The sequence below is a fragment of the Centruroides vittatus genome, unplaced genomic scaffold (genome assembly GCF_030686945.1).
Source record: "Centruroides vittatus isolate TY-2023 unplaced genomic scaffold, ASM3068694v2 contig_742, whole genome shotgun sequence".
NCBI lineage: Eukaryota > Metazoa > Arthropoda > Arachnida > Scorpiones > Buthidae > Centruroides > Centruroides vittatus.
In genome coordinates this window covers 458,095-475,547 of record NW_027122478.1, presented here as the reverse complement: position 1 = coordinate 475,547, position 17,453 = coordinate 458,095, and the positions used below count along the sequence as shown (strand labels likewise).

Genomic DNA, 17,453 nt, shown 5'->3' with positions numbered 1-17,453 from the left:
AATGGCCCGCAAAACAATTTGGGTTTGCCAGGACTGTTCTAAGCAATCAGTTAAGTTTTGATTTGTGTTACATAATCTTTTTATTATTTAATAACTTCTTGAAAAAATAAATAAACTTTTAAATCCAGCATCAATTTTTTTATGAACAAATGTTCTCAACTACTTTAGCAACTATCATCAGGTTTGAATATAGTTTTCTATATTCAAACATTCTACAAGTATTATAGAATAAATCTAAATCCAAAAGAACAAAATACATTAAGAATAATTAAAATAAAATTAATAGTAACTCAATAAATAACATCTAAATATAACAAAATACAGAAACTGGAGCAAATGTTAGAAAATAAATATGTTTTATTTTATTGAATGTCCTTTTTATTCAAATATGTTGTATTTTGAAATATTCAACTGATAAAAACCTATCAAATTAGGTTGAAAACATTTATGTTTCATTAAATTTTCTGTTGGAATTAATTTATTTCCTAATAAAATACAAAAGTTTAATGTGATGACCTTTAGTAAGAAAACTTTATTTTCAAACAAGAAATTTTTTTTTAATAAAGTTTTGTACAGTACTATATTATATATGGCAAAATGTGTTGTGCAAAATATCATTTATAGATTACATCAGTGGTCGGCAACCTTTCAGCAGTGTTGTGCCGAAACCTAAGTTATAGTGTTGTTCTGAATGCCGACATGATTTTACCAAGTCTATTGTATATGATATCAAAATTTGTCTGGTTATAACAGATTTCAAAAATGTATAATTTTAAAGTTGAGTTGTTAATTGAATTATGTTCGTACATGTGAAGCACTTGCATAACATGCAGATGTCAACACAAAAGTGTAAATGCATGCTCTGTAATAGAAATATACAAACAAGAGATTTGTTTTTGATGTACCACAACCTTTGCTGAAATATGACTTCCATTTAAATATGTGATCAATAATTAAAATATAATTTTTACTACATTTCTATTCAATCAGAGTGCCACTGAAAATCATCTGTGTGCCATAGGTTGCCGGTCCCTGGATTACATAATCTATAAGGCAACTACTGAGAAAACATTTACAAAAATCTCTAATTTTATTTGGGCTGCAATTTTCAAAAAATTGTATACCTATTGTATAAATTCCCACTGGCATCTATCTGTTGTCTGTCTGTTCTTTCTTAATCTTGAGAATGATGTTAGATAAATGAAATTCAACTGGAAGTCATGTTTTTCCATTTTAAAATTTTCCCCCAAACAGAGTTATATACATGACTGGCATGACTCTATTGTTAATAGGAAAAGTAAGATGTACAGGGGCAAGATACTAATAAAATTGAGAACATTGTGATGAAAAATTGCAGCCTAGCATTGTGATGATGTCACAATAAATAATTGCTTGTTTTTCTTTATGATTAAACCTGTAAATTAGGCTGAAAACATTTCTGATAAAAGAATATCTGCTATAAAGTCCAAAATGTTTTTTATATAGTAGATAAATAAAATTGATTTATTTTTAATGTAATAAAATCATTTTATGAAACAGTTCAAATTATTAGAATTTTATCTTTGAAGTTAAAATAGTTAGTTTGAATGTATAATGAAAGTTGTAATAATAGTTTTTGAAAAAAAGTCATTATTTGAGAAATGCTAAAATTGTTTTTTGTTACCTATGTTAAATAAAAATGCCTTTTATATTAATATATATATATATATATTTTTTTTAATTTTTCTAGAGGAACTAACAAAAATACTCAATGAATTAAAGTTGAAATCATCTAGTGAAACCAGAACAAAAGATGAAGAAATTGTATCTAACCTAGATTCAATTTTACAGGCTCTTCTTAAAGAAGGTACTCAATATTATTTTAAATAAAATAATAATAAAAACATTTATAAATTTTTAACTTTATTATAATTGCATTGGGTTGAATGAAGGATTTGTGTTTTTTGGAAAATTTTGCAATGATTGTTAAAAATAAAATATATTTATGTAGTCAGCAATGTAATTTCTATCAGTTGTAATTATTTTCTCTTGATATTCTACAAAATTTTTGATTCCATCTGCATAAGAATTTTTTGTTTTGACTTAAAACATGATTGTATCATATTTCACTTCTTCAAAACTTTAAAATTTTTTTACTGTTTAAATAATTTTAAAATGATTTAAATAAATGAAAATTGTAAGACATTGATCAAGTGACTAGGTAGATGATCTAAAATTTCTTAATTCAAATTTTTTATTTTTTATTGTCTCACCAAACTGATGTGAAGTATGCCTTACATATGACATATTTTTGTCTTTTTGTTCTTCTTTCATTTTTATCGTTCTTTGTTTTTTCTACTTTCTAGAACTTTCTAATCTCCTTAATTCTTCCTTTTGGGAATGAGGGACACTGTCTGAAATAAGCAGTATAATGAATGAGAGGTCACCTGAGGGCTTTACAAGGTGAAGAAAGATCACTTTTGAGCTGGTGCTCAAAGAGAGGATGAACTGAGGATAGGTGTGTGAACTTGTTTGGTACCCTAGTATATGGGTGGATCATAACTTCGAGAGGGAATCTTTGAAATTCCTGGGTCAAAGTTAGTGTGGGATTCGATATCAACTTGACCAGTTGCGAGTTTTGAATAAGTGACTGATGGATTGGTTAACAAAATCTTCAGGAGCTGAGGAGAAAAAGAAGAAAGTGTTAATTCTGTGCAAGAAGTTCCATATTGCCCACACAAAAGTGAGAACTGAAAGATGTTTGCAGGACCCTAGTACCTTTGTTCTGTCCTATCTTCTGTCTTTGCTACCACTTGCCCCTAACTTCAATTTTCCATATTAGTGAAAGTTTAGTATTAAGGGTTAGTTTAAGGAAAATTATTTTTGTAATAATTATTCTTGTCTATTGTATGGATTAGTATTATTATGATTTGGTGTGTTGTAGTCATTTATTAATTTTATAATTGTTTGTTTGACAGTCAGGTTTAGGGTAACCATCCTACATTGGCATCCTTGATTGAATCTGTATATAGTTATATCACACATAAATAAATTAATTTTTTTAACATCTATTGCGTGTTTAGTTTGTTGAGTGTTTGCCCTAGTAGGCTAACAAAAATCTGTTCATATATCATTCAGAGAATTTTTAATAATAAATTTTTTTGGTATTGTCTGAATATCTACTGAGAAACCAAGAGAGTTTGCAAAAACATATTGGGCCCTATTTGATTTATAATAGTTTACATTATAATTATGTTTAAAAGATTTCAATTTATAGGTGTAACCATTGTAAAACACATTAAAGTTTACTACTTTATTGCTAAGTAAATCATATAAACATTTTTTTAAATTAACTAAATTTAATAAAGGAAAGAATTATGAATAAATATAAGTGTAATTATTTATTTATTTTTTGCAAAGTAATTCAAAGTGAGTAAATTACTATGCTTCAAAAAAATAATCAGACAATTGAAATTTTGCATTATATAACTTTTTAGTTATTTTCTCATCATTAATACAGAAATTAATATTTTTATCAAAACATTTGTAATATAGTTTATCATATTAATTAATATTTTTAATATTTCTGAATAAGTTAAATTTAATATTATAATCTTAAACTTAGAATACATAATAGACTAACCATTACACCCGGCTTTGCCTGGGTTTATATAGTACCCCTTGCAGTAATTGTTACACCTGGCATTATTAATCATAAATTTAAAAAATGTACATAATAAAACCCATTTTAAGAACATTATCAGAATGCCCATAGACTATGTGGAAGTATGTCCTTGTAAATAGCACGTTGTAGTTAAATTACAGTAAAACCTCGCTTAACGAGCATAATTTGTTCCTAAATCTTACTAGTAATGCAAAACACTTGTTAAGTGAAACAATTTTTCCCATATAAATTAATGTAAAATATGATAATGTGTTCCATGCCAAAAAAATACTCAAATATTTTATGTATAAGGTTTATTCAAAGAAAATTATACAATATACATTGTTAATATACGTGATGTATATACAATATACATCATTTCTTCTAGCACAAAATGAACCAACCTGAAATGCAAATTCAATTTGTAGAAAACAAAAAAAAATGAAATTTAATTTGGAATTGGTCATTAAATTTAATACACGGTGGCAGCATAGCTGCCTACCTCTAGTCAAATTATCCATTTCTGACATTTAATTATAGTCTTTACATAGCCCAAGAATTTGGCACATCGTTTAGCGTGTTTATTATATAACAGGCTATGGTTGTTGATGTTTATATGTAATATGTACAAACACAAGTTTGAAAAAATGTGTGATCACAAGCGACACTAAGATGCTAGTGGAACAAGTGCTAAACACAAACTGATGTAACATGCACACAATCGCTTATGTGAAATATCGCTCGTTAAGTGAGTCATTTTTTTACAATTTGTTTTGCTCATTATGCAAATTACTCATTATGAGAGGTCTCGTTAAGCAAAGTTCCACTGTATTACAATTATTTTGGTTTATTTGGTTAAGGCAATGCGACATGTGGCCATTCTGCTGAGGGGATGCTTCATGGGAATAGTTTTATGGATAGTTTTATGGAAACAGGCTGCTATTTTGACTCACCTCACATCAAAGTAATAATATAGTATGTCTACTTTGCATTATATCATTGTCACAGTAACAAAGTGAAATGCAATAACAATCAAAAAGTTAATAATGTATTATCAACAAACCAACAATTAGCATTTATTTATTTATTTATTTTTGAACAGATGGCGCTACATGTAAATCCAGCAAATCCAATGTAAACTGAAATTAATTGATATATAAAAATCCAATGAATATTTTGGGCTGTGATGTATGACATTGTTTAAGTTAGAAGAATGTTAATGTAACTGCTGAGTTTCGTAGCAATTGGTTGAGCAGTCTAGAAGTGTATAGTGAATGAACAAACAAACATTCTCATTTATAGATATAGATATAAACAGATTCATAATATTTATTTTAATAATTTGTTTGATAGAATTTCATAACAAATAAATTAATAAAAGTTAATTTAACTAATTTGCATTTAATGTTAATTCAGCTGAGTGAAATTAACTGACATTCAACTGGATATCATTATCAGATACTTTTTTAATTATTAGTTTAGATGCTATATAACCATGATTTATTTCTTGATATCTAGGTTCTAATAGACAAGCACTTGTTGAACATTTAATACAGTCTGGTATTGTAAGCACTGTTATTTGTCTCTTAAAATCTGAAAAATTATCTCCTCCTCTTACTGCCAAAATTGGTGAACTCATAGCTGAATTGGCAAAAGTAGGTATGTATTTTTACATAGTTTAAGAAATGAAGCTTTATAAATAATGTAATCATTTTGAAATAGTTATAATATATCAAAAAATATTTTTGTAATTAATTATATTTATCCATTAAATCCAATATTTTATAACTAAAAGTTTCACAATCAAAGAGGTACAAATATACACACCAATTGAAAACCTGTTATTAAGCAAATATACTCCCACAACTGCTGTAAATGAACAGGCTAAATTTGGATATAATGATTATAAATTAGAAATGAATTTGGCATTAGAGTGTGGCGTTAGGTGCCACACTCATATATCTATACCTTGTATATCTATATCTTGCTGGGGTTGCAATGGCTGACTGAGTGCCTTCAGTAGATGTTTCTGGCCGAGGGTGTGATTGAGTTCCCTGTCAGCACCATAATAACCATCAATGGTTATATCTTAAACTTATGTATACTGGAGGAGGCGATGAGACTGAAAGTCCTGGTATCATAACTGGCAACGTATCCGCATGGTAAGCTGGAGTTGTGGGTTTGAGTCTCGCTTCAGGCCGATTCTTTTCTTCCAGTTTATAATTATTAATTTTAATATGAGTTTGAAATCTTTTCATTTTTATAACTGCCTGAGGACGACATTCATAACTACGTTGAAAGTGCTTACCAGAAAATAAAAAGTTCTTTAAGATGCTCCTTAATGCCTTTTGTGTGATTTTTCTCTTGAATTAGAAATGCAGGAATGCATTTCATTACAAAAAGCTGAGGATTGTTACTTCTAGGATAACAATACTTTTATGTAAAGAATTGCAATCAACAGATAGACTAGCCAGCCCAGAATCCTGATCTCCCCACATATGATATACACGCCCTGATCTTCATCATATATCCAATTTGTAGGATGAACAGGTGCCATGAGTACAGGCCAGTCCAATACATCATGTACTAAATTGTCGAACATGAATTTACTTCAAGAACAGTGGTGAAATATGAAGTTACCTGTATTGCTTGTACTGGTGGAATGTATATTTAGGAGATTGTAGCCATGATAATAGCAAGAGTTGGTCCAACAACAAATTGAGGAGACAAGAATCATACCTTTAGTATAAAATAGGAATATCCCAAGTATTTTTGATAGATTGTATATTTTACTGTTTCTGTTTACTGTTACTATTTACTGTAAAATTGCAATTTAGATTTTATCTTAAAAAACATATTTTTTATCATGAACTTTTTATTAATGAAAACACAAATTTATTACATTAATCAAACTTGTTATTTGATTAGCTAAATACTTTTATTACATAAACATTTTTCTGTAATTTAGATATTGCTAGAAAACCATGTACAGACGTAAGTATGGTTGGACCTCTTGTGGATCTCTTATCTAGTGAAGATAATCAGACAGTTCTGCAAGTGTGTCGTGCCTTGGCTAATATCTGTTATGACAATGGTAAGACATGCATCAGTTTTTTAATATGATTATTATAAATAAGCTAGCTTAGAAAGTTGATAAAATAATTTTTAAGATTAAGCAACATCTAATTTGTCTAATCAGTCAGTTTTGAATGTTATAATATTTAAAGAAAAAATAAATTTTAAAATTTTATTACAAATATATATTGTTATTAATTTATTGTATGTTTTTATATTTTGAATATGTTAGTACTGTATTAAACACAGTATAATATCACTGCTCCAACAAAATTCTTTTATAGCTGAATTCCTCTCTTTTAATACCATATTTACTTGATAATCCATGCTCTAAAGCAAGTGTGTCAAACTCATTTAAATAATGGGCCATTAATGTGACTGGTAAAATTCATGCAGGCTACATCACATTTACAAATTTTCTTAAAATTATAATTTGAAGTGAGAAAGCAGGAATATAGATAGGGCACTTAAAACACATTATTGTAGTTAAGTGAATTTAACTCAACAATATATAATTGCTATAGTATTGCTTTTATTTAAACATTTATTTTATTTAACGTACATATTTATAAAACTAAAATTAATTGCTTTCACCGGAAACTTGCCAGTACTATCTTCCTCCTTCTAGTTTTCCAATATCTGGATTCAAAGACAGAACAATCTTCATTATGGCAGATAGATGTTTATTAGTTAATCTTGATCTGTAAGCCATTTTATTTAATTTCAGAGCATCATGGCCTCAGACCATGAAAAATTACGTTGGGCCGCCAATTTGACACCACTCTCTAAAGTAATCCATGCACACTATTTTTTTTAAGATACTGGTTTTTAAAAAAAAAACGAGAAACTCGACTAATTTAATTTATTGCATATTTAACAAATTTTATTAATTTATAGTTGTAACACAATTGCAACTTTCACTCTCACTTTTTCGTAGCCTTCAATATGACTACTCAGTTTAAAGTCCAAATACAGTGGACCCCCGATATAACACACATGTCGGGCGGGAAACAACACCCACGTTGTAAGGTAAACCGCGTTATACCGAGCGACACGGTGTAACACGGTTCATCTCTTTACTTTAGCAATAATGTCAAGCTTTTCTTTTACTCATCATGCATACAATAATTAAACACTATTCAAAATACATGCAGGAACTCGATACATACACAATTACTCAATACGCAGTAACAATAAAATGCGCTACTCACTAACACCGCACAGACCTGTATAAACGTGGTTGAGCTTATCGTGTCACGAACATCTCCTGTGCTATAACCGAGTGCATGGTATAGTGAGCAGTGCTATAACGAAGGTCCACTGTAGTATTAAGATAAAAAATATATCAAGAGAAAAATTAAATTATTTGTATATCTTATAGATATAAATTATCTAATTTGTAGTAATGTATTTTATAATGAATTAACTTACTAATTAAATGAGAATAAGTGTTCTTTAAGATATTCTTTATTAAAATAAGTCTTCTTAATCGCGTTCAGCCTTAGCCCGAGATAATCTCGGGCAAGTTGTATAGCGTTACAAAAAATGGGGTCCTTTAGGACCCCTAAAAATTTTTTTTTTTTTTTTTGATTTTTCGGATGTTTTCTAAGTCTCCAAATTTTTTGAAAAATTTTTACCCGCGCGAAAAAATTTTATTGCGAGTTTAATTAACCTTTAATGACACGCAATTAACGCTTAATGGTTTTTTTATGGGATTTTTTTATAAAACTTTATTCATCTTTCTAAAGTTCTAGTGCGTCGATTTTACTTCGGTAAAGTTATTTAAAGCTATTTTCTGATGTCAAAAACAGCATCCAATAGTTTTTTAATTTTTTTAATTAATAGATTTTATTATATATACGTTTAATTAAGTCGGGGGGGTCGGAAATTTCAATTAAAATCGTAATTTTAAAAAAATATTTAGAAATATACCGCCATCTAGTATTCACCCTACTTTTTACCCTTCTCCTCCCGAGAGTTTCATGAGAATGTCCCGCGAAAGACGACACCAGCTGTTCTCAAGGTCATCCAGCTGTGTAAACAATGACACATCGGTGTCAAGTTTCGCGCTAAGGCGAGACAAAGGAAATTATACTTTGAAGCTTTTTCTTCAAAATTAACACATTTCTATAATTTTTTTTTCGTTTTTATGTTTAACTACATTAAAATTAAAAAGTATTTAATTCGCCGGAGTCCCAAGGAGTTAATAGTTATAAAGATTATTTACAATCAATCTCAGTTGTATAGTTGACACTTTATTCTCATTTTCATGAAAGTAGCCACACAAAAACGTTTAAAATCAATAATAATGCTCATAACTATCAAGTTGGTCATTAAGTTAGTTAGTTGGTCATTAAGCAAAGCCATCCAGTTGATAAGTAAAATTTGCTACTAGCAAAGTAAGCAAAATTTCAGTAACTGGACCATTCTGGATTTTGTAGGTTGAACCAAATTTTTTTCAAATAAACTGTACACTCCAACTTTTTGTCATAAATTTTTGCAGAAAGTGCATGAATTATTCAAGTGCATTTGGTATCAAATGTAATAGAATTGATAGAAAAAAATTATTTATTATAAAGACTTCAGTCTAATCTTATTTGTAATGAAAATTTATCCTGTACAATGCAAGTTACAACTTCATTATTAAAGTAAAAAAATAGAATATTTTGTGTATTCAACATAACAGAATTTCTTCTGTTTTAAAACTGAGTTTCTGAAAATTGATATTACCAAAGCATTGATAATACTGTATTGTGGATGGACTGATGTACAAAATATTGTTTATGCAAAATGACTTTTTGATAGGCTGTGTTCACTTATTTGCTGGTTTCGAACAATATAAAATTGTAGACACTTAAAAACAGGTTTTGAATCCAAGTTCTCATTGAAGATAAACAGTTTACAAGTCCACAAAAAATTGTTACAAAGAAAAGAAGCCAGCCAGAATTGTGAATATTTGATATCAAAAATTGATTCACTTGCTGATATGTGGATGCACCATCAGTCTTTTGATATGTTATAGAATTTTGATTGACAAAGTGAGCAAATCTTTTCATGGAGTGAAAATCATTAAAAAATTTAGAAAAAAAAAGTATTTTTTATGAGTCAATTAAACAAAACATGAAACAAAATCTAAGATATTCATGGAAAAAATCTTCTTCTAGTGATATATCCAATCAGTTTAACTATGGAAAAGAAATTATGTCAGTTGTAATTGTCTTGATAAATTAAAAGAAAAGAAATCATGAGCCCAGGATTATTTTCACATTTTTTTCAAAAAGAAAAGAAATGTTTCCATTGACAGGAATTTGCATGTTGCATCAGAATATTTTATGTAAATACACTATTATATAAATTTTAAGCTGTAAGAACTATAGGATATATATATATTTTTTTAAACTTTGGATAATTGTTAAGTATAAAATTATAAAACAATGAAATACACAGTGGTAAATGTAATATACATGTTTTGAGATTTCTAACTTTATTTTTTTAAAAGTCATTTAATGGATATAACCATAACTTTAAAAGTTATTTTAGGATGTCAAAAACTGTTCATTGAAATACTTTTGGAACCAGCAGCACCATTAGCAACATAATTCCAAAAACATTTCAATGAAAAGTTTTTGACTTCTTGAAGATTGAAAGTTCTAGTTACAATGCATTGAGAAAAAGATTGTTTAGAAGATAATATTTTTCATTTTTATTTGACTATATTTCAGTTATAACCACTTAAATATTTTTATTTTTTCAGTTTTTTTACATTTAATTTTAAATTGAATTTAGATAGATTAATACTGTATATTAAATTATCTTAATCTAGTTACAAAAATGTTATAATATCTATTAAATTTCTTGCGTTAAAATTTTTGCTTTATAAGTTGATATATGGAATAATAGCAAGGGTGAGGCTGAAGTTTTAAATGCGAAAATATGTAAGTTGGACGTTTAGTGCCACTTTCCTGTAAGCCTAGAAGTTTGACAATGGTGTTTGGAAAGTCAGTGGAATCATGCTCAACGTTCCAAACACCATTGTCAAACTTCTAGGCTTACATGAAAGCGGCGCTGAACATCCAGCGTACACATTTTCGCATTTAAAACTTTGGCCTCAACCTCGCTATTGTTTTATAAAATATCCTAAATAAAAATGTATACATCCAATTCTGTTTTTACAGAATAGATTGTAAAGTACTATTTTTAGTATCTTAGGAAACCGACACTAACTGCGGCCGGTAAAACTTCCGTTAACCTAACGGGTACTTTACGCGGATTCGAGATTAGTTTGCCAGGCCTGAGCTTTTACGCGTGCACCGAAAATATTAGTAAGAATAACGACAAATTTACTATGTACAATTGTCTATAATCCAAAACAAAATTTATTAACGAAAATCAACAAGTCAACCCGACAATAAAACTCAGCTACTTAGCTTAACTTAATCTTAATTCCCCTTTGAAAATTCGACAAATCAAATACTTAGGAACTATGAACAAAATCTCTTATGAACTAAACGTCTATCCGTCACCTCACTATACTAGGAACCTGTTTTCTCAATCTTTTCGCTATCGTCAATCGAATTCCTCTTTAACACCTTGGATCGCCTAATTTTCAATCTGGACTTCGACCAGGAATCACCTCGCTCTGGAAATCACCTCGCTCTGGAAATCACCTCGTCATTCTTCGGTTAGCGTACTGGTTTTATGCTGTGAGGTGACGTCACAATTCAGCTGGGTTACTCCCCTTATTTACATACTTAGTTTTCTAACATTAAGTTTCTTTCTGGCAGCTTTAATTTTCCGACAAAAGCTTATAAACCGTTTACAAAGTATTTAGCACAATTTTCTGGGATGTTATTATGGTTTAGTAAGTATTTCTTTACTAGTGAGTGTGGGGATTCCCCCCTCCATTTTTTTTCTGCGGACTGTTTATTTCTGCTGGGCAGTGCAAGTGTGCGAGATTTTTTTCCTACAGTGCTCGTTTTTTTTCGTGAGTTGGTTTATTTTATTTTTTCGTTACTAATAAGAGAGTGGTGGAGAACCTTCGTCCTAAATAAACATAAGCCCCAAACAAAATATAATAAAACGAAAAATAATAATAAAATAAAAATAACGCTCGGACTCAGTTCCTTACAAGATATGATCCCAAAATGATATGATCCCAATTCTGTGTAAAATACAGAATTGGGTGTATATGTATTGTTCAAGATATTGTATTTTGAAAATATATATTTGAATTCATTTTTATTTAGAAGAAAAACATATGAATAGCTATTTATTTAAATTAAATTAGAAATATATTAAATATTTTAGATGTTGCTCGAAACTTGGTGAAAGAACAACATGGAGTTGGAAAAATGGTTGATTTGCTTAGAAGGCTATTAAAATTAGAAGAAATTCCAGATAGTTTGCGTAATGTAGCATCAGGATGTCTGTTAAATTTGACTGATACTTATGGTGAGTTACTTAAATCTTTTTCTTTTTATCTTACTAATAACAAAAAGTTCTAGAAAATTTTGTTTCTTAGTTTTTCTTAATTGCATTGAAATAACAAAAAAAATTATTATAAACTATGCTCACTGTTCTTATGATGCTAGTTAGTTTTTTTTTCTTTTTGTAAATTTTATGTATATTTTTATAAGTTTTATTAACATTGCAATTGTTTATAGTATTTTTAAGCATTTAAAAAATGTTTTGTTATAAGCTTTCTTCTAATAAATAGTTTTGATAAATCCTTTTTATAACTATTATCTATGATTAGTAGTTTGAAAGTAATAAGACCTGTTTCAAATAAGTTATTTATTTAAAATAAAATTGATTTTTGTTGCTTTTTAAAATATTACCTTCCAGTAAGTATTTTTAAAATATTACCTTCCATTTCCAGTATTTCAATTATTTTTAATTCAAAGATACTTTTGGGATTTGCCAGATGGTTGTAATTAAAGTACCTCTATTCAATGCTGTCTGTAGAGATTTTCAGCAGTCCAAATGCAACCAGATCTGTTATAATGACATTTTAAGACGTGGAGGATATTTTTGTAAAAAACAAAAATTAGTATCAAAACTTACCACAATAGCATTTTTGGCACTGCATGCAACAAACAGTATCTGTCTAACATTTTACTTTCACAAAACACTCATGTTATACAGAGATATTCAGGAGATACTACTCAACAACATTCTCCATTATGAAAGTTTTACACCTTCAGAATGGAGATCACATTGAACAATGTTCCCTGTATCCTACCAGTATTGGCAATAAACAGTGTGCTTAATCACTGACTACTTGATCCTTGGTGATACAATCTTTCAAAGCTGTTAAATTTGTAAATGTTCTCAATAATCCATACTTTTTGTTTTCCTACAACTAAAAATCACATGGATTAAGATTCAAGGAATGAAGTGGCCAGATTGTAGGAAATGCACAACTATTTACTCTGTTAATAGCAAAATGTCACAGGAATTTCTGTATGTAGCATTTGAAATGTGGAGGTGTTCTATCTTGCATAAAAGTGATTGACTTAAGACATTATCACTTTTGTAATTGGGGTATAACAAGTGTTGAGCATCTCAGTATCTCTGGCCTATCACAGAGCATGTCACAGACTAATTGATACTAGTAAAATATGTTGTTCAGATCAGAATCTATTGAAATCATTCTCTTTTTAATTTAAAAATAAAAGAAAAATCTTCTCATTGTGCATGATTGAATGAGTACAGTGATGATCTTTAATTCTTCAGTTACAGATTATAAAATCTTCATAAAGTGAGCTAATGCAATGCCATATTGAACAACTCAGCTAGATTCTTTGTTTTCTAATTTTTTTATCAGGAAACTTAAAAAAGAAATAACAATGCTGTTTTAATTAAAATTTGCTTCTTCTTTATTATGTGCATTGTCTATTTCTTTCTTCATGAATTACAATATTATTTTTAAAAGCTGTTTTTTTAATACTGATTTATCTAAGACTAGTAGAAAAATTTTTAGTACGTTTTTGCATACATTTAAAATCTATTTCAAATGTTGAGTATGCTTAATTTTTCTCGAGGAAACAACAGAAAATAGATAATTAAACAGATCTAAATTCTTGCAAAGGCCATAGCAGAATCAGTATGTTAAATCAGTTCCAGTTAAATAATGGGATAAAAATTGGCTCAAAAGTAAGTATCAGTTAATGCAGTTAATGATTGTCAAATTTTGAAATTACTTATGAAAACATGATTTTTGAATGTTTTAAAAAATATCATTATTTCTTTGCATCAAATTGCAAAGTAAAAAAATATGTCATTTTTAACAGTTTTCTTGGATTTATTCTTTTATATCATATGTTTTGTATGAAAACATAAAAAAAATTGTCTTTCACACTATCCACCAATAACCAAACAATGCAAATATATTGTTAAAAGTATGAACACATTATAATCACATGATAACATTAGCCAATACAGTTCTAAGAATGAATGTTTTTATTTCTGTTTTTAAAACTACTCACTGTTTTGATGTTTAGGAGTTTCACTTTTTTAATCACATTGCACCGAAAGAATCAAATTATTTATGTAGTTAATTTTGTTTACATTGCATTTGGCAAAAGAAGATGGTAATTTTTTATAGTATAATATAGAATAAAGTAAAGATTCCTAAAAATTTTTATTTTATTATCTGACTGGAGTCAGTTCACTATGTCTACCTGCTATGGCCTTTGTCTAAAGTACAGAAAAATTAGAATTTTAGTGCAACAAAGAATTATATGGCACTTTATTATAAATAATATAAAATTCTTAATTTCCATAAAATTTTGAGTTGAAACAATGTTATCAGTTCATTACTCATAGAATATTTGGGAGTAATTTGCTTGTTCTTAATCACAGAATTCTAACAAAATATACATTAGGAGAAAAGAGACAGAAATTAGAAATGCAATAACAATTTTCTATGGGAAAAAATGTATCTATTTTCTAGTTATATATTTTTTCAATGTATTTTGTTTTTCTGTATTTATACTTTACATATTTATGGCAGTTTTACAGAACATAACTATCATCATGAATATGGAACTTCTACTGTATATTCTAACTTTAGATTAATTATACTTAAATAATAAAAACCTTATAACCATCTTTATATTAGAAATATTTTAATACAAAAATAAAAATTTAATGTTTTTTATTGAAATCTATTCTGATTATTTTATGTAACATGTTATAAGAGAGATGGTTAGGAAATGATTATAAAAATTAGTTTTAGAGTTTCATTCATTGAAAGATTAAATGTACTAATAGTCTACTAATTACAAACTGTTGTACAGTTTATAATTAATAGAGTATTATCATATAAACTGTTAATTTTGGATCAGCAGTTTGTATGATATGTTTAAATTTATGAATTTGTTATTTAACTTATGAAATAATCAATCATTGGAAAAGCACTATTAATGTTATATTGTATACAGTAAGATATTATTTATATCTAAGATTATTTTTTTAAATTTTTACTTTGGATATTCATTTCAAATGTTATTAAATTGTAAAAGATATAGAAAGCACATTAATATTTTAAAGCAAAATAGATTTTTAGGTAGCAATTCTGACTATTGATTTTACTATGTTGAAAAGAGTAGCTAGCAATATCATAATTTATTATTTTTAATTTTATTTGGTAAAAATATTCTGAGTTTATTTTTTATTTCTAATTTATTATTTTTTATTTTATTTTTTAAATGTAGTAATATAAAGATTTAAATGATGAAGAATAAAATCATTTATGGAGGTAATAATATATTTAATTTTATTTGAATAATTTCCTTCCCATACTTTGAGTTTGAATTTCATAGTAATTTTTTTACAAATTATAAAAAAAAATTAACAATGTAAACAACTTTTTTAAAAATAAATTTCAAATAATCTGCTATTTAATTTTAAAATAATGGAAGATTTATATTATTTGAATTATGAATCTTAAGCAATAATTGTATAACATGCTAACAAAATCATAAGATACTTATATAAATTGAAAGTAATTAATTTGTAATTATTTATGACCACTACAAAATGTAAACTTTCATGTAAATTTAAAATTCCTGAAAAACATTTCTAAGATTTTTAATCTCTGATTTTGTAAAATTTTAAAATATCTCTGAGATATGTTTGACAAAAACAGAATTATATGCTAAAGAAATCTAAAGAACAATATATATACAGTCGATTCTGTTTAATTGGGGCAGCTGCTTTATTGGGCCAAATCTCAAAGAACAGAAACCAAACTAATAAATTAATACATAATTTAATTAAATGCTTAATTTGGACAACTTTTTTGCTTAATTGGGACATTAGCAGAAAAGGAATTTAGCAATTTTTGATATATTTTAGGGATCTATGTCATATATGTCAACACTATGTACTGTACATTAATGTTGTATAGGCCAAACGGTTGGTGGAAACAAAGCAATTTTGTCTTTTGCTCAGGGGGTTGGTTTTTTTGGAGGGGATCAGCATAGCTGGACATGTTACACCAGGATCCTGTCTGAAGCAGACCTGAATGTGAGCTAGTGACCCTTCTCTGAATTGGACTGGACAATCCCCTTAAAAGTGAAGGGGCAAAGACACTCAGGACAATTTTTCAAGTTTTTTTGACCAAGTTGGAAGGCAGCTAGAGTTCGCTTGGAAGGTGTTGTGTGCATGATTATGTCTAGACTCGGACAGCAGCCATCAGATTATTGGGACCAGCATTTGGAACTTCCAGATTCTACAGATGCTCCTGCCAAAGTGGCCCATCTCCAAGTAAAGGAAACTGTACCCAAAGAAAGGTCATAAGGTGACTTTTGGATAAACCTGAACATGTTCTAACTAAAAAGGAAGAAAGGAAAAGATCATTCAATCAGGAACAGATTGAATAGTCAACCCTTGTGTATGTCACTGTCACTACTAATACAGTGGACCTTCGTTATAGCGCTGCTCACTATACCGCGCACTTGGTTATAGCGCGAACAATGTTTGCGACACGATAAGCTCAAACACGTTTATACAGGTCCGTGTGGCGTTAGTGAGTAGCACATTTTATTGTTACTGCATATTGAGTACACTCAAACCTGTTTTTGTGCAGTCTATTTTTGTGCGATTTGTTTTGTGTGATTTTTTGTGTGCGGTATATGAATTTCAATCAAATTGGTATACTGCACAAAAATAATTGCACAAAACACATTGCACATGCACAAAAATAATTGCACAAAACACATTGCACATATAAAAAATTGCACAAAAAAAAAACCGCACAAAAACAGGTTTGAGTGTAATTGTGTATGTATTGAGTTCCTGCATGTATTTTGAATAGTGTTTAATTATTGTTTGCATGATGAGTAAAAGAAAAGCTTACAGTGTGAAAGAAAAGCTTGACATTATTGCTAAAGTGAAGAGGTGAACCGCATTACACTGCGCCGCTCGGTATAACGCGGTTCATCTTATAACGTGGGTGTTGTTTCCCGCCCGACATGTGCGTTATATCAGGGGTCCACTGTATTTGGCAACACTAGCATGATGCAAATCAGTTATCTATCGTTGTGAGTCTGGCAAATTTATAGTACAAATATTTTCTGTATTTTTGTTTAATAAAGCATTAAAATAGGTATCTAATTATTATTATTTTACCTACTTATTTATTTACCTACATATTACATATTTTATTTTAGAATTTATTATTAGTTTGCTTAATTGGGCCAAAATGGATTAATCCCAACATGTCCCAATT

The 17,453-nt window shown here is 28.5% G+C and overlaps 1 protein-coding gene across 2 annotated transcripts in view; it reads left to right on the top strand.

Annotated features, from left to right (window-relative positions):
- Positions 1–17,453, top strand: part of LOC136981050 (rap1 GTPase-GDP dissociation stimulator 1-like) — a 62,134-nt gene that overhangs the window by 11,051 nt on the left and 33,630 nt on the right. For both annotated transcript variants that reach the window (XM_067277323.1, XM_067277322.1), the window contains exons 2-5: positions 1,730–1,846; positions 5,162–5,302; positions 6,612–6,737; positions 12,026–12,169. In XM_067277323.1, coding sequence (XP_067133424.1) covers positions 1,730–1,846; positions 5,162–5,302; positions 6,612–6,737; positions 12,026–12,169 — 528 coding nt within the window. The remainder of the gene's footprint in view (positions 1–1,729; positions 1,847–5,161; positions 5,303–6,611; positions 6,738–12,025; positions 12,170–17,453) is intronic.